The sequence below is a fragment of the Papilio machaon genome, chromosome 29 (assembly GCF_912999745.1).
Source record: "Papilio machaon chromosome 29, ilPapMach1.1, whole genome shotgun sequence".
Taxonomy (NCBI): domain Eukaryota; kingdom Metazoa; phylum Arthropoda; class Insecta; order Lepidoptera; family Papilionidae; genus Papilio; species Papilio machaon.
Window position 1 is genome coordinate 3,050,019 of NC_060014.1, and position 18,047 is coordinate 3,068,065.

The 18,047-nt window shown below is 31.8% G+C and overlaps 4 protein-coding genes across 5 annotated transcripts; 2 read left to right on the forward strand and 2 right to left on the reverse strand.

The window, feature by feature from the left end:
- The first annotated feature begins 23 nt into the window (after positions 1-23).
- LOC106717255 lies at positions 24-4,222 on the forward strand. Its single transcript, XM_014511044.2, has 4 exons — positions 24-191; positions 422-590; positions 1,134-1,265; positions 4,006-4,222. The coding sequence occupies exons 1-4, from the start codon at positions 86-88 to the stop codon at positions 4,220-4,222; spliced, it is 624 nt and encodes a 207-aa protein (XP_014366530.2). The 5' UTR covers positions 24-85.
- Positions 4,223-4,906: 684 nt separating this feature from the next.
- LOC106717165 (zinc finger and SCAN domain-containing protein 12) lies at positions 4,907-10,004 on the reverse strand. Its single transcript, XM_045685391.1, has 10 exons — positions 9,866-10,004; positions 9,565-9,684; positions 8,534-8,761; positions 8,087-8,248; positions 7,647-7,775; positions 7,051-7,262; positions 6,797-6,910; positions 6,219-6,363; positions 5,415-5,470; positions 4,907-4,994 (listed from the first exon to the last, which is right to left on the reverse strand). Exons 1-10 carry the CDS (start codon positions 9,962-9,964, stop codon positions 4,919-4,921), a joined length of 1,341 nt encoding a protein of 446 aa, XP_045541347.1. The 5' UTR covers positions 9,965-10,004; the 3' UTR covers positions 4,907-4,918.
- A 1,622-nt stretch (positions 10,005-11,626) lies between these two features.
- Positions 11,627-13,510, reverse strand: LOC106717244. Of its 2 annotated transcripts, none has more exons than XM_045685392.1 (2): positions 13,216-13,510; positions 11,627-12,196 (listed from the first exon to the last, which is right to left on the reverse strand). In XM_045685392.1, the coding sequence occupies exons 1-2, from the start codon at positions 13,335-13,337 to the stop codon at positions 11,788-11,790; spliced, it is 531 nt and encodes a 176-aa protein (XP_045541348.1). In that variant the 5' UTR covers positions 13,338-13,510; the 3' UTR covers positions 11,627-11,787. The 2 variants fall into 2 exon arrangements, with proteins under 2 accessions (XP_045541348.1, XP_045541349.1); XM_045685393.1 differs by having other exon boundaries at positions 11,629-12,193.
- Positions 13,511-14,227: 717 nt separating this feature from the next.
- On the forward strand, positions 14,228-16,591 carry LOC106717174 (UPF0547 protein C16orf87). Its single transcript, XM_014510909.2, has 4 exons — positions 14,228-14,417; positions 15,090-15,257; positions 15,350-15,416; positions 16,225-16,591. The coding sequence occupies exons 1-4, from the start codon at positions 14,358-14,360 to the stop codon at positions 16,407-16,409; spliced, it is 480 nt and encodes a 159-aa protein (XP_014366395.1). The 5' UTR covers positions 14,228-14,357; the 3' UTR covers positions 16,410-16,591.
- The last annotated feature ends 1,456 nt before the right edge of the window (positions 16,592-18,047 follow it).

Genomic DNA, 18,047 nt, shown 5'->3' on the forward strand with positions numbered 1-18,047 from the left:
ATTGACATTGACATTAATTTCAAATTGTTAAGAATTTTAATTTTGGTTTTTATTTATTTATTATTGCCGAAATCTGCGCTTTATAATGTCACAGCAATATGAATTACTAACTGAAAGTCCCGGTCAATGGACATCCGCCTCGTATGTTATCCCCGAAATTCAAAAGAAGGAAATAAAACCCTTTGTTGTTCGTATGTATAATAGTAAAGAAATTGTTTTAAAATATTATCACTGTTGCCCTGCACCTACACATCTCTATCAGCCGTGATATCTGAATTTTCTTATGCATATTCTCTTTAACACAATCCACTCATACTTTCTTCAGTCTTTCCTCTACATTTGTAGCACATAACTTAATCTCATTACTTGATATACTGCACATAAAGTTCTTCTTTATAGTTTCACTTTATTTTATTTGCAGTGAGCCTAAAAGAATTGGAAGGTAATCCAGACAGTCGTACTTCCAGTTTAACAAATTCTAACAAATTTTCTGCAGTGAGGGCGGTTGTGAGGCACATAGCACGATCCAGATCCGCCACTAAGGAGCCCTGGTGTGCATCGGATGTTAGAAACTTTCTTGAAAATTTGAAGTAGGTGTGACCAATAATCATACAATTTGTGATAACAGGTTAATGCGGAGAAGAAGTATACAAAGGAATTTTTAGTAAAAAAAATGAATAAATTATGGTTAAACTGTAACCAATGAACAACTGTTACTGTTACTAAACATAAAACTAACACATTTCAACTGTTTTATTTAATATAAATATGAGAGCTAAAATATATCTCTTTTTCTAAAAACAATACAGGCATTAACTGTCCATATTCCTAACAATTTTTAAGAGACAAAGGTAATAATTGCAAAAACACTAACAATAGAAACTAAACTAAAAACAAATCCCTATTTGTTTTAGCGTATGTCTTATCTATACTAATATTAGAAAAACTCGGAAACTACTGAACAGATTTGAAAAATTATTTCACTGTTGGGAAGCTACACTATCTTCGGATGACATGTTAACATCTATTAGTGTTTCATAAACTCTATGTTAAAAAACATCAGAAATGTTTTTTTAAACTATGTTTTTCATATAACTATTAACATTTCTACAACTTTTTTCATTATCTTTCAGATTCAGTCCGGAATGTGCAGAAGAACTAACAACATTATTATGCACAGATAAAATATATGATAACATTCCGAGACATTTACGTATGAAACCTGGACTGGTTAGCTTGCAGTGGAAAATTGATTTGTCTTTATGGTAAGAAAAATGAAATTCTAACTAGACAATGTTAAAAATTACTGTCATATTCCGACCATCAAATCTAACCAAAGGATACTGCTTATGTCATTACATCTAATATTTGGGAGATTCAATACTACCCTTCCCCCCATATCTAAAATCATGTGTATTTTTTTTACTACAATGTGATATTTAATGAGTTTTCCAATACATTGTTAACTAGCTGTCGCCCGCGACTTCGTCCTCGCAATTAAAAGATACATAATAAGTTTTCCATGTGTACCTCAAAACTATGTTCTACATCTGTGACAAATTTCATAAAGATTTCTTGAGCCATTCCGGAGATATCTTTAAACAAACATCCATCTATCTAAACATTCGCATTTATAATATTTTAAAATACATGTGATGTAGTGATGCAACGGAAGTGTCTTACCGGAACCAGAAACGGAAACAGATGTCAAAAATAAATTTTAGCAGAAACGGAAACAGAAACGGAAGCGGAAACAGAAGTGTATATATTAAAAAAAAAACCTATTTACAAAATTTTTTTTTGGTAAGAACAGTTTGTATTCGTTTTTAATTTGTTAAGGCATTGGATATCGGTGTCCTTTAGCCTTCAATATATGTATTTTTACTGTGCTGCAATAAGTTAAAATACGTTTTTTTTTATTTATTTTCAGGAAACAAAATTACACTATTTACAAATTAATGTTCGCCAAACCACTCGTGTTGATAAACGACAAATATATTTCTTTATTAATACATTCACTGCTGCCCACTCGGATCCGAGTGGGCAAAGCTATTAGTAGCGGCGCCTCCCCCTCGGATCCGAGCGAGGGGCCCGTTCACTTTGTAGTAACCAGTAAGCCGCCGGCGTTTGAAACAAGTCCATGTTGCTTTGTGTGGCCACTCTGGCAATATAGTCAACTAACGAAAAAGAGTATTAGTTTCATTCTTACAATGTTGTAGTGATTAGTACCACGTTCGTACGGAGGCAAACATACAAATATCTTGTATCACATGAAGCTAAGGCTGAACTTCCCTTATGTTATGTATGTATATTTTTTAAATATATGTATGTCCTGTATGTGTGTGTACGTGTGTGTGTATGCGTTTATGTTTATGTGTGTGTGTGTATGCGTTTATGTTTATGTGTGTGTGTGTATGTGTGGGTGTGGATGAAATGTTACAAGGTCTTGAACCGAGAAGATAAAAGCTGGTTTTGATTAGTATCCTTACATGTTTTACTCAATATTCTGGAATTTGATGAAAAACTTGACTTTGTCAAAATCTTGTAACATATTAGTACACAGAAATGCAATCGTGGAACAAATATCTACATACGAGTATTAGTGAACTAAACCATTGCCATCCCTAGTGCTCAAAATGATGATCCCTAGCGCTCAAAATGATGACCCTAGCGCTCAAATACAAAAAACATTATTAATTTATCTATATGTTCAAACACTCCCAGATATACTAAATAAAAATTCACCATAAAAAGTTTTGGCTCCCAGCTGTTACCTTTTTTATTTTGTAAACAGTGAATGTGTTAAGTATCAAAAACACCAAATCTAGATTAGAAAAATATATAATTAATAGGCACTTGACTTGCAATCTGCAGGGCCTGGGTTTGAAACCCGCTATGTACCAATGTGTTTTTCGATTTAGATATGTACATTTATCCGACGTTCCTACGGTGAAGGAAAACATAGTGATGCTGCCTGCACATATCTGAGAAAAAATTTAATGATATGTGTGAAGTCAACCCGCTCTGGGCCAGCGTGGTTGACTATGGCCTAGTCACCTCTAATTTGGGGAAGGCTCCGAGCCCCTCAGTGGGGATGTATAGTGAGCTGATGATATATTACATGGTTATCACTTATTCAAAAGTACATTTAATAACTCGTAAGTATGAAATAGTCACATTTTGCCAGTTGTCAAATTTTATATGGACAACAACTAGACAGTTTACTCCAGCAAGAGAAACTGATTGTTTCGAACAGCAGCAGAAAATATTACGCGCTTAAATTCGGATTCTCGCATTTGGATCTCTCAGCCGTCGTAAAGTTCCGTTTTATCTCCGTTATAAAAGTTGCGGAAACAGAAGCAGAAACGGATGTTGAAAAGCACGCGGAACTTCCGCACTTGCGGAAACGGAAACAGACATCCGTTGCATCACTAATGTGATGTCTTATTTTGAATCCTCTTCGTCTCAGTGATGTTTCGTTTGTTTAACCCAGGGATCCCCAAACTATTTTGAACAAGTGACCCCCTTTTCCAAAATCAACCGTTACCACAGACACTGATGGCCAAATTAACTACTTTTAAGATCAATTATTATTATTAGTTTTCATTCTGACTTAGGTCAATAGAAGACAGAGTGAGAATTAACAATGCTTTAAGTTCAATATCAACCACTTTGGAAATCCCTGGTTTAACCCCACCCCACCTTTCGAGCCTCAAGTGATCTTTAGACGATCCCTTTAAGAAAATATACTTTGGTATTAAAAATTACATAAGAAAACTTGGCACATTGGCTACTTTAATTTCACATTTCCCTACTATACCAGATGAATTTATCAATCATCAGGTTTTTTCCATATTGAGAAGAGGGGTAGTTTTTTATTTTTTTTAATTGCAGTTTAAAAAAAAAATTGTACTGTTCAGTTAAAATTGACCTGACATGCTTTAGGTTTAACATTTTGAGTATCTGTTATTGTTTTTTTTTTAAATTGATTAATTTTATTTCCAGTCAAAATAATATTGAAACAGAAAATGCAAATCCGGAAAGATGTAAAGAAATAATGCAACGAGACACTCATATTATATTAATATTGAAACTGACGGACGGACAAATGAAAACTTATAGACTATCTATTGCGAAATTCCATGAATTAAGGTATGTTATTGCAAGTGCTTTGAAGTCTATGATTGTGTTGGAAAGAAGGAAATGTATGAGGCAAGACTGACAATTGTTGCCAGTTGCCATTAAATGACAGACCATTTGACATGTCAATGTGACAGGTCATGTATAGTTAGACCGGGAATATAAAAATCCTTGTCATATTCCAGGATAATGTAGAAATAATTGTGTACATTAGAAAGTGATGTAATGTGTGGCGATTGAAGCTCCCTTGAGTCAGGATTTTTATATTTTAGGTTAAATTTATTATTGTTTAATTAAAATTATCTTCTCTTCCCTTCTTTATAAAAAAGGATGGGAAGAGAAAGATTAAAATTAAGCCTAATTATACTAAGCTATTATAACTGAGTTAAATATAAAAATCGAATTATCAAGAAATATATACAATCAAATTTAGATAAGTGAGTCACTGTCTTTCTGTCTTGTCATTTGTTGATATAAAAAAAAATTTGGAACTTAAAGTTATGTATCTTTTTCATAAATATGAACTTTTTTTTTTGTATAAAAAATATTGTTAATTGATAACTTTATTTAATGTTAAAATATATATTATAATATGTGGCAAATGTTGCACTCCTGTTATTGTAAAGTTTATTTTTAATAATATAATAAAAAAATAAATAAGAAATTATCTCAGATTTTGTTTATTTTCACTATTTTTTTATGTTGTGGCAAGATTATAAGATATTCAAACGGGGTTTTTGGTCTCAGAAACCTACCTACCTAACTGATGACGTAATTGTTACGTATTCGATGTGGTTTGTTTCCTACGTGGCCGAGTGTTACGACTTGATATACTTCTGGATTCACCTTTGTTACTGAAAAAAAAACAAATGTCATTATTATATATTTTTAAAATATGTATAAACTAGCTGTTGCCCGCGACTCTGTCTGCACGGAATTAAAAAAAAAAAATAAGTAAGCCTATGTGTTATTTCAAACTATGTTCTATATCTGTGACAAATTTCATCAAGATCAGTTGAGTCGTTCCGGAGATTTCTATAAACAACCATCTATCTAAACATTCGCATCTTCTTTATTATATATATAAAAGAAAGTGGTGTTAGTTACACTATTTATAACTCAAGATGGGTCGAACTGATTTAGCTGAAAATTGATGGGGAGATAGCTTAAAACTAGGAGACGGACATAGGAACTTTTTTATTTTGTGCGCATTTTTTTTATTTCGCGTGGACGAAGTCGCGGGTAAAACCTATTTGCTTATATATTATACTTACTTATGAATACCGTCTCGATGTCTTTTCGCTCGTTTGAAATGTAACTTTAATGTGTCCTGAATAAAAAAACATTGCGGATAAATATGGGAGTTTATTAGAGTAAGTTTTTTTTCAGTGGAATTTAATACAAAATCTTGACTTATTACTTTGTTCGTAAACGGTATATGCGTAATGTATTTCATTTAATTTACTTTTTAAATTAATATTTTGGTATACCGAGCCCTAATTTTAGTCCTCTTTCCATTCGAAATCATTTCTTATAAGGAAACAATGGGAAGAGTAAACGAATTTAACAGAGGAAGGGGACTTTTACTCTTTCTGTGTGTCCCCTCCACCATCGACTTAATGTAGGCAACATATTTGTGTACCTGTCACTAACTAGTTTGCCAACTAAATAAATAAAAAAAACCTAAACTAAATAATAACTAAGTTAATATCAAACTTAATAAAAATAAAAGTTATTCTACTAAAATTTTGTATTCTATGACTTCTACGAATAAAACCCATTGTGCAAATTGACAACTTTTCAGCAGAGGCTCTCAAAATTTCAACCAAACAAGAAAATAGGCCGTTTTACTTTAGCAAAAATAACATTTTCACTTATAAATGTGTATTTGTGTTTAGTGTATGTTAACTAAACTAAGAGGTAGCTTTTCACATAAAAAAGTAAAAATCAATTTTGTTACTTTGGCACTTAAACACAGAAAAAAATGGTAAGGATGAGCCATACCATTTTTTTTTCGGTTGAAAAATAAATTAGCAACATACTGTATATTATAAAACTGATGTAACAAGTACACTTACCATAGATTTGAATTTAATATCGCATTCAACACAATAATAATCTCTTCTTATATGCACGGATTGGACATGTTTGTGTAATTGTGTGGGGTACACGAAGCTCAAGTTACACTGGTCGCATTGGAACTTTTTCTTATTGTCGTGACGCCTGGTGTAAAAATTATAAAATTTAAGAGATAATCGGTCAAGTTAGATCCCCCCCCCCTCCCCATTTATTGATTAGCATGTCTGGGAAGAAATTCAAAGATATGTATGAAGTCAACCTGCGCTGGGTCAGTGTAGTGTACTATGACCTTGTTTGGTCTCCGAGTCCATCACTGGGTGTATTAATTCTTGTATACAGTATGTTTGGAAATTATATTTATAAAATAATTAGTTTTTTGACTAAAAATATTATTTAAATCTTAGTGTCGACTTTTGAAGTCTTTATATTAGATCTTGAAATTACTCTTTATTGTATTCTCCGTTTTTGCAGAAGCTCAAATAAGTTCAGAATCTGTTCCGTCTATACTTTAAACACTGTATATTTAAATTTGAACTACTAGTGTGTATATGTGATTATAAGTGTGTGATATACTCACATAGTATGCACACGTAGAGATTCTAAGCTCTTATACATTTTGCCACACTTATGACACTCGTGCGCCGCTGTGCTGTTGTGTACGCGAACATGTCTCTGCATCACTGTACGTTTGCTAACAAACACGCAATTAATAATACATAAAAAAGAGATATATAGAGGTATATTCACACAAGACTCGAAGACGTGCTGCAGAGAGAAAGAGATATAGATGTAGAGGAATAACTATTGGTGTGAGAAGAACACAAGTCTTACTTGGTGGTGAAGACACATCGGCCGCAGCTGTATGCGGCTGCAGCGTGTGTGTGCACAATTGTATGGTGCTCCAACACATGCTGTCGAGAAAGACGAATGTAACCGCATATCTTGCACCTATATCTAGTTGTATGTGACTTCATATGACCTCGCAGTGAGACTGAACTAGGACAGTATTGAGAGCAAAGCTCACAACGGTACTGACCTTGTTTCTGAAACGATTATTTCCCTTGTAATCGAAAGTATCAAGGCTTTAAAAACTAATAGAAGTTAAAAGAATATATACTATACTTAAATTTATGTAATATTTAATGATAATTTCACAATAAAATAGGAGATTCTATCGCTTAGTATAGCGTTTACTCCGCACACTTTGAGAAGAGAAGCATAATAAAAAAATTCTGAAGAGGTACTATAGGGTTTCAGAGGAAAAATCCATCAAAAGATTAATATTAAGGACGAGGGACGCAAAAAAATAAAAATTCTTGGGCCTAGAAAAATGAAACCTAGAATTTCGGGCTCCGTCAAACACTTCGCTTCCCAAAAGGGTTCCGTAGCCATGAAAGTTTGAGAACCATTGGTTTAATATATCTAACCTGTAAATGTTTCTCCATATGACTTTGTAAGACATCTTCAAAGTTGAAACCTTTAACACAACTCTCACATTTGTATGGAGCACGTAAATATTTCTCGCTTTTTGCACGTTCCTTCATTTCCTCTAAAACCTAAAAATTAAAAATAAACTTCTTGTACATTAATTAAGATAAATTATTGATTAAAACTTTTAATCATTAATTATAGTTATGTATTCATTACTAAAAATTTCTAAGTGATTTTCGGTAAGGGGTATTTGTCAATCCAAATGGCATTGTTCAAATGTATGGTTTAAATTTCTGGAGCTTAATAGGAGTACAGTTATTAATACCCAGCGTGGTTCTTGGTGGTGACTTGGTGACCTGGTAAGGCTATAAAATGTTAACGAGTCCACAAGATTGAGAAGACATGTAACAAGTGTTACTCAACCTCTAAACTTTACCTGTTCTTTTGTCAATTTGATGACAGTGTATTCTGATGTTTCTTGAACCATTCGAGAACTGAATCCTTCTTTTAATACTTTCTTTTGCTTCTTAACTTTAATACCATTTTTTGCAGGATCGTTTTTTAAATTTAATTCCATATTTGATTTTTCTTCTAACATCTGTAGTAAGACAATATATAATTTTACATTTGTGCAGCCTATTTACACTTTGTTTCTATAGGTTTCTCTACGTATATCAAAACGCGAAAGAGGCAAACGAGAGGCCACCTGATTTTGAAGCGACGCAATTTCAGAGTGGTTGCCTTGCTCTAATCGACGAAGAAGGCAATGCACACAAAGAGTAACATAAATATACTAATAAAATTAATTAAATAAAAGCATAATATACAATGGCTTATAGCCTGTCCATTTATTGAGTTAAGGTAGTATTAAAGGTACACTCACATTTGTATCATTATCAGATACAGTTCCATTTTCAAACTCCGCAGCATCCATACTGCTTTCACAAAACAACACCAGTGGTACATCATCCTCATCTTCTGTTATATAAATTATTTTATTATCCTCTGCTTTTATGTTACTATCTAAATGCATAAAATCAGGACCTATATAGAATGTCCTTGTTGGTGATATAGATATATTGTTTATGTTGTTTTGTACTGTTAAAGTATTCTGAAATATAAAGGAGTCTTATCACATTGTTGACCGGCAATTTTACTGAAAATCAATCAGATAAAGAATCCACATATAATTCATTAAAAGATTCTTCATTACATTCCGTCATTGTTTTTTTTAATTATTAAATATTTTTTACAACAAAAGATTTGGCGGGTCTTATAAGCGAGAGAAACAGCTTGTGTTATTCTGACTAACAATTGTAAACTAACAGTGATGCGAAAAATAAGCGCATCACGAGTTTATTTATGGCCGGTCAGCAATGTTCAGCCATAAAAACACGAGTTAACTCGTGATGACTGGTCAACATAGTGTCATCAATTTATTTTTGTTATTAGAACAAGTTAACGGCATCCTTGAACAAATTGTAAAGATGTTACCAATTTTTTTTAGTAACCACTCTTAAAATTACCATACTAATTCTATGCCTTACAGTTGAACCTATATGAATAAGAGTCCAAGGGATTGCAATATTTTTCTCACTTAAAAAGTTTCTTTCCAACTCTAGTTTCTTAACGGATGTGATCTATTGACACTGGATAATGACTTGCTTATAGATTTCCAGCTTTACTTAGATAGATAATATATTTTGCGCATACGTAAATTTGGGTCCATGTGAGTTTATATGTACATAACTTCCTTTGTGATATATAAAATGTGTAGCATAAATAACTGAACCGATTTTGACAAGGGAATCTTTCAATTCGTATATTACCTCGGAGTGAAAGACAACAGTCAACCAGGTTTTTTTTTATTTTTAATTAACAAAACGTGTTAATTGTGTGCAAGTTAAAACATACCTGTTTAAATTTTTGGTCCATATTCGTATGTGCATTGCGACATTGTTCTACAAATTTATCCAATTTACGTAATAGACTCTTGCAAAATATACACATAAATATTTTCGATTCATTTGAATGCTAGAAAAAAGTAAAAAAAAAAGAATTAAATAGTACGTTCGGAATTCCTTAATACATGATTTTGTTTATTTTAATAATTAAATTGATTAATTATGAACGTTTAATTGTGAAATAATGAAAATACATGCTAAAATTTAGAAAAATAGATAGCAGTGTATTTACAAAAAAATTTATACAATACCTCTTTAAAAATTCGATTGTATATCTCAATATCTTTTCCCGATAAAGGGAATACATTATCCCTGCCTTTAAGGCAAACTTGGCACAATGTGTAAGTCATAATTTAAGTCTTCTTCATTAATTAATTTGTTATAAAATCATCCTCAATATGTAAACAAAAACAGTTTGGACATTTTGGCAGACATCAATTTTGACGTTTCCTCTTCAGATTTTTTTTAATAGGCAAAAGTAAGAGTCACAATGCCAGTTCAGAAAAATTAAAAAAAAATCGAACTATGTAAAAATTAATCCAATAAAAACATAGCCGTTTTCATTGCCAAAATTATTTAAGCAACTTGAACAAATAATAAAATTAAAACTTGAAATATTCATAGTTGTCAAATTTGTTGAATTTAAATTTCAATACGTTCGTTTTCATTACGTTCAAGGTTAAGTAGTTAAGTTTGGTGAAAGTAATCTCATAAAAAAAAAAAAATCTGAGCTTGATATATATTTAACAATCCATGATATAAAACAAAATAAATTAAAATCATACTTTTGAATTGTAAAAGAACTAAGTAACAATAACAAATATAAAATTGCTAACTAAACTGGTAAAATTTAAACCACTCAATATTGGCGGCAAGCAGGACATTTTATTTAACGCATAAATTGCAATTATTATTCAAATAAATTAAAATTAAAACAATAAAATATTTACAGAGGAACATTAATTATAGTAATTTAAGACATAATTATTTTTAATTACTACTAAAATAAGCTAATGTTTTATATTATTTCAGATTCCAGTCTGTTGAATAACCTATAAAACAACATTAACATATTACCAGCAATATTTATAGCAAAGAAATTATATATTTCCTAGTATTCAAATGATATATACATTCATATTTATATGTATCTCTGTGGGTTTCCACAACCGAAATACTTGTTTTAAAACATATTGTTAACTCTGCATTTTCAATGAAAATTAGAGTTTTTTTAAGCGTTTTTTTGTTTACTGAGACAATCCACAGTCATTAGAACCAAGGACTTCGTCAGTCGATGATCTAGATCAGAGATCCCCAAACTATTTTGGACAAGTGACCCCCTTTTCCAAAATGAACCGTTACCACAGACACCCATGGCCAAATTATCTACTTTTAAGATCAATTATTATTATTAATTCTGACTTAGGTCAATAGAAGACAGAGTGAGAATTAGCAATGCTTTAAGTTCAATATCGACCCATTTGGGAATTCCTGATCTAGACTTAAGTAGAGGTGGGAAAGTAAGGAAAAAATCCTAATTTATTCCACAGGATTAAGCTTAATAGCTAGGGAATGGAAAAATGACGAGTAATTAAAGAGTTTTATATATGGATCTATAGGAATGTCTGGACCTTCAGTAGAGAAGTATAGAAAGAAAAGGGATAGGAATTGTAAGGATCTTAGTATTTCAAAGTAGTTTATATTCTCTCCAGCAGCTGCCCCCTTTGCCCCCCCTGACGACGCCCATGATTGGAACCTATAATCTAAGACTTAGTGACATTCATAGAATCATATAATCCATATCTATCCATATCCTTATCATGGTTCTTACAAGTTGACATCTAATCTAGAGTTGATTTTATATTCTGGATTATCTATCTATAGATTGTAAATTTATGTCTATACATATTTTACATTGGTAGAAATAGGCTGAGATACGTACTAGTACTAAGTGTTAAATTACTAATATTAAATATACCACACATTATAATTTAAAACGAGGATTTTCCAAATACCAATCTTTTTTCTTCTCGTTCCTTTTCTATAATTGATAGCGAACTCCCTGTAGCTAGATTTCTTCAACTTGTTAACCCTCAACTTTATTTCCACCCATTAAACACCCCCATTTGATGCGAGGACCCCCTGGGGGTGCACCATTTTGCCGGTCAGTGATTTAAATCATATGTGATACAATATGTTTTTTATATCTTTTCCTCGGTACTTTAACTTCACAGATAGTACATTCTTTGTAGTGGTATTTATTATATGTTGGGTACAAATAAGACAGATCTATTTCTTTAATTTCAACATTAGGTTCAACAATAGCATTCCGTTCAGTTTTTTTCATCAGCAATGTGTTTGGACCTGTTTTTGTTATTTCAATTAAATCATTAGAATTCAGTACTTTCTCTACCCAGACTTGTTTAACTTTCTTCATTTCGTGTAACAAAGTTTTTGCCTTAAGGTTGAAATACATTTGTCTGATATGAAATCTCAAAGGCTGGCTGGAGTTGAATGTTTTCTGACAGATGTTACAGGTAAGAGGGTTGTTTGATTTAATTTTTTTCGTTAACACTTTACTGCTGGAACAAAGAAAAGAGTACTTTTAATATTGAATGCATGGTGTCCTCCATATGGTATAGTTGACAATTTTAAACAGTAGTCATCATCATCATCATCAGCAGCCCACTACTGAGCTCAGAGCCTACTCTAAGTTAGGGGTGACTAGGTCATAGTCAACCACAGCCCAGTGTAGATTTTACACATATTTTTGAATTTCTTCTCAGATATGTTGCATCGCGATGTTTTCCTTCATCGTAAGAATGTAATGAGTAGTGTTTAAACAAAATGTTTTATTTGCTATTAAATAACAAAACTATCACCAAAACCTCCTTATTATGTTTTCAATTTATATAATATTATATAATACTAGCTGTCGCCCGCGACTTTGTCCACGCAACATAAAAAAAAAAACTTTATAAGTAGCCTATGTGGTCTTCCTGACTATGTTCTACATCTGTGACAAATTTCATCAAGATCCATCCAAACATCCATGAATCTAAACATTTAATTTTGTAATATTAGTAAGATTTTTAAAAAGTTTATATTGAATGCAATATAACACCAATATAAATGTATTAATCACTTGAATTTAATTAATTCTCTACGTAACTCATAACAAAAAATGTTATTACAATAAATTATAGGGATATATAATTAAATACCTTAGTTATTTTTATGTAAATTAATTGTTTTGAATTATTTAACACATTTGACAGATTTAATGATCAATTATTTTAAATTTGTTGATTAATTAAATTACAGACCAATAATATCTTAACATATTTTACTAATATTATAAGTGTGAAAGTTTGGATGGATGGATTTTTGTTAATAAGTATCTCCAGAACAGCTAAACGGATCGGCTGTAATTTGGCATAGATGGCATAAGGTATGAATTACGTTTATTTTTTAATTCCGCGCGGATGGAGTCGCGGGCAACAGCTAGTATAGGATAAATAAAGAAAATTTATGATATTTGGCAGAATTATTTTGAGAATTTTGGTACAAATGAAATTAAAAAAAAAAAAAACAAAATAACCTTTTCGGCACTTTGGTGTCCAAAGGTGGCTTCATTTTTTGTACCGGTTTTTCTGATATTTCTTCATCTTCATTTTTAATAATAGACTGGGGATGTTCATCGTCTACTTCTTGAGTAGTCATGACTATTTTATTTGAATACGATAACTAGAAACACTAGACAAACCCATTGTTTAGCAATAAAGCTTTAAGACTATTGAAACGGAGTTGTATTTCTAAACAAATTAAATTATAAAACATTTTTTGGTTGTCTGCATTAATACGTAAGCTTTAAATTATACTTAAAACACTTTCCTTTTGAAAATTAAATCCAATATAGACACAAAAACTTATGTTTATGTTATTGATTCATGACATTTTCATTTGACAACTTTTTTTTTAATCGCGATAACGTGTAGATTTATAGAGATGAAAGAAATCAATCGTATATTGGTTTTTGGTATTTTATATTTTTTTCACTAACAAAACAAAATTTATTTTAATAGTAAACCTGACATGAATTGATACAATCTGTTTTATTATAGTAAAAATACGGCGTAAACAGCGAATTATTCGTTGTTCGTTTTTAGGGTTCCTCGAAAGGAAAAAACAGAACTCTTATAGGATCACTTTCTTGGCCGTCCGTCTGTCTGTCTGTAAAGACCCATTTTCTCAGGAACGCGGTATCTTGAAATTTGGTACGAAGCAACGTCTTATAGCACTGAAACTTAAATTTTTAGTTACGTGTTATAATTATTTATATACCTACAGGTTTGTACGAAACACTCGTTGCGCGAGACGGACTCGCACTAGGCTGTGTTTTGTTATTTTTAGGTTTTTATGTTTTTCTTAGATTCCACAAGAGAGGATTTAATTGAATTAAATAAAACGTGCTATATTATAGATATAGACCGTTGTCCGTCGTCGTAACAATACCATTTTATTTACTCTTATCTATTTGATTTGATTTTTGTTCTTTGTACAGTCTTTGACACATGATTCATTTTTTCTTTACTTGATTTGACAATTGACAGATTAGAATGGAGTGAATTTTTGTATTTTTTAATATATCTTTCAACATAATTATTTAATTTTAATTGCTACTGTTGCGTTTATCTATTGAATATCTACTATTTCGAATAACAGTGACGCTGTCCATGCTAAATGTACAGAATGGGTAAAAATAAAATGATCGCGAAGAGCTGTCCCAAGTGCGAACTACAGGTGTGAAATTTGTTTTAATTTGTGTTGCAAATAACGTGGAAAGTGTTTTAGAGTTATATATTTAAATGTCTAGTTTCAGTAAGTAATTGTAAACACCGATATGTGGTAATTTTTAAATTTATTGGTGTTCACAAACCAGCCTGTAAAACCCCAGAATAACATAATTAGAATAATAATACGATAATCTTGACACATGCCTCACTGAGTAATTTTCCTTTCGCCAAAACTTATCTCCGTGTTTCACGACAATGCTTTGAACCGACGAGAGCATAATAAATTTAATAGATTTATATTTACATTTGAGAATTTAAAATTGGTAATTTTAGAAAGCTTGAAGGATGAGGTTGTAGGGATCTCTATGAGCTCCATGTCCAGGACTGGGTTGAAGTGGTGTAAGATAATGGAAAGTGGTGGAGGCCTACTTTGGATTAGACCTTTGTGGATCATGATTGCTTTATTTTCCATACATGATCTATCATATTTTGAAACGTAAGAAACCCAAAAATGTACAAAGCCGAATCCTGTGTCACATCTGTCACTCAATTGCAACCAATGACTGAGACAGATTTAACCCAAGAATCAATAGAGTTTGCAAGAAATGATTTGAACAATCATGACAAAGATCCACTATGATTGAGTCATATTTTGATTGATTCTATTCATTTCCACCAGGTGGCAGTAGCATCAAAGTCATGTAAGTGCGGGCACACATTCTTCGCAGCACGACGAGGTGCCGACTCACTACCAGCTGCAGAAGATATCAGACGAAGGACTGGGAGAGTGAGACGTTCACAACCACAGTTCTATGATTCACAGCATTACCAGAAGGAGAAGAAGAAAGTAAGTTAATTTTTCTGCTTTCTGAGAGTATTCCTGCTTTATATACGCAAATGTATAACCTTGTTATTGATCATTTCTGTTTTACCTTGCAGTCACCAAAGAAAAGATCATTATCTACAACTATTGAAAGTGATTTCAAGAAGGAAAAGGGAGAAACGGGTAAAGATAATATTTATTTCTTAATGATAAAAAAAACAATAAACATATTTGAATTTTCTTATTATACACTAGATTCCAATCAATACCCTGAACAATAGACAAATTACAATTTGTGCTAAATCTCTTATATTTTTGGCTATAACTTGAATATTTCAATGTCTTTACAAAAAAGAATCCTTTTTCTCACATAGTTATAAACATTAGCCACACTTCTTTACATTTTAAAGTATGCTATTGTACCAAATATAATTAAGTAATCTCTACCTATTTCCATGAATTATAAGTGTGAATTTTTTGTTATGCTTATGCTATCTCTTTGGTATAAAATATAATAGTTATATGACTATATGTTATAATTGACAATGTAAGAATACACATATATGTAGATAATACTAGGCGTTTGCCCTCGAATTCTTCCGCGCGGAACTAAAAAAAAATCAAGTAAAGATTATAGCTTATGTCACCCAGAGATAGTGTAGCTTCCCAACAGTGTAAGAATTTTTCATATTGGTTCAGTAGTTTTAGAATCTATAAAATGCAAACAATTAAAAATTTTGCATTTTTGTAATATTAGTAGGCACATGTAGACAAATCTTATATATATAAAAGAAAGTTGTGTTAGTTACACTATTTATATCTCAAGATCGGTCGAACTGATTTAGCTGAAAATTGATGGGGAGGTAGCTTAGAACTAGGAGACGGACATAGGAACTTTTTTATCTTGTGTGCATTTTCTTTTATTCCGCGCGGACGGAGTCGCGTGTAAAAGCTAATATAATATATCTTAATGTATATTTTTATATTGCAGCGACTGCTAGAGCTCGTCGTAGACGTGCTTTGAAACGTGCCAATCGTTCCCCGGCAGTCGGCGAGCGCGGACGTGATCCAACACCTCAGTTAAAACCGGCACAAATCGCGAGATGCAATCTCATCTTGCAAGAGATTAATAGGAAAATGCGAGCCGTCACTTGGCGCCCGCCAACTGATAGTTGAAGAAAGCAAATCATGTCTATGGTTCTACGGCTTGATGATGACATGCGTCGATTTAAAAAAAAATGATAGTCAAACAAGGATATTTGAACTGGTGAGAGGCACTATCACTGTTGGTTCTGTCAGAATATATATATAAAACCTTTTTAGGCATGAGAAATTACATAAGATAAAAAAAAATTATGACAGCTACAGTACAAAGAAAATCTTTTAACATTGTTTGACGTTAACAGGAGGGTTCTAACGAGCTGTTATAATTTAGTTTGATTTAAATTTTATATAATTAAAATAAAAAAGACAAGGCTGTATGGCTCAGTTCCTTTGCCTTCTCTTTCGAGTGAGTAATAAAAACAAGAACAACATTAGTTTGACTTATACCCACCGGTATGGATAACCTTGTCGGTCTATGTTTGGTTAGTTCATATATTCAACCTGTAAACCCCAAATGGCAATATATGTCCAAGTATAGCCCCCCTATGAAAATTTTAACATCCTTTGTAGTATTGTACAATGTTGCCAGCAGCAATTTTTATTAAGAAAAATTAACTAAATGAAAACAGAGCCGTAAGTTGTTGCACTTAAGTAGTCATTTTAAATAACTCTTTATATTATCTTACTAATATTATAAAAGCGCAATTTAAGATTTTATATGGATGGATGGATTTTTGTTTGGAGATTAAAACAGAATGCCTCATCAGTTCTTGATAAAATTTGGCACAGATATAAAACAAAATCTGGAAGAACACATAGGTTACTATTTAAGTTTTTTTTTATAATTCCGCCCGGACGAAGTCGTCGGCGACAGCTAGGAGTTTGAATGTTAAAAAAAAATGTTTAGTTTTTTTTTTTTAGTATTAGTTTTATTTCTGATAGTTTGGATGGCAATGAGTTATATTATAATGAACTAGCTTTTACCCGCGACTCCGTCCGCGCGGAATAAAAAATAGAAAACGCGGTAAAAATTATCCTATGTCCGTTTCTTGGTTCTAAACTACCTGCCCACCAATTTTCAGTCAAATCGATTCAGCCGTTCTTGAGTTATAAATAATGTAACTAACACGACTTTCTTTTATATATATAGAAGATGTTAATTTTTTTTACTAGGGAAATACTTGGATAAATATATCTCGTAGGGGTTATATAGGTATTTTAGGGTTAATTGTTGGACTAACTGATTATGGTCATGTTACCTTTATTATATTAGAGGGTATATTTAACACTATAGTACATCTCTAATAATTTCCTTATTCCATTTAATTATGATCTCATAAAATACAAGTCCATTTATTATAAAGCTGAACTTCACATATGTTTGGAGGGAAAAATTTATTTTGAACCTTTTCTGCAGTCCTCGAAATGTCAGATTTATAAAAATCTGCCCATTTGTTTAAGAACATATAAGGGACAAAAAATAATTCTGCTACTGCTTGACTAAATATTTTACATTTCCAAGTATATTTTTCGTCATAAATCAAAAGATCATAGACAAGTTTCCGTACAAAAGTATTATCTGTTTTTTTTTTGATTTAACAAAGTCATAGCGATTTAAAAATGCGGCTTTAAACTTCGTACCGAAGACAAACCGATGGCTGATTTGACAACGTAATAAGTAAGAGAAGACATTTCTTCTGACGTCACATA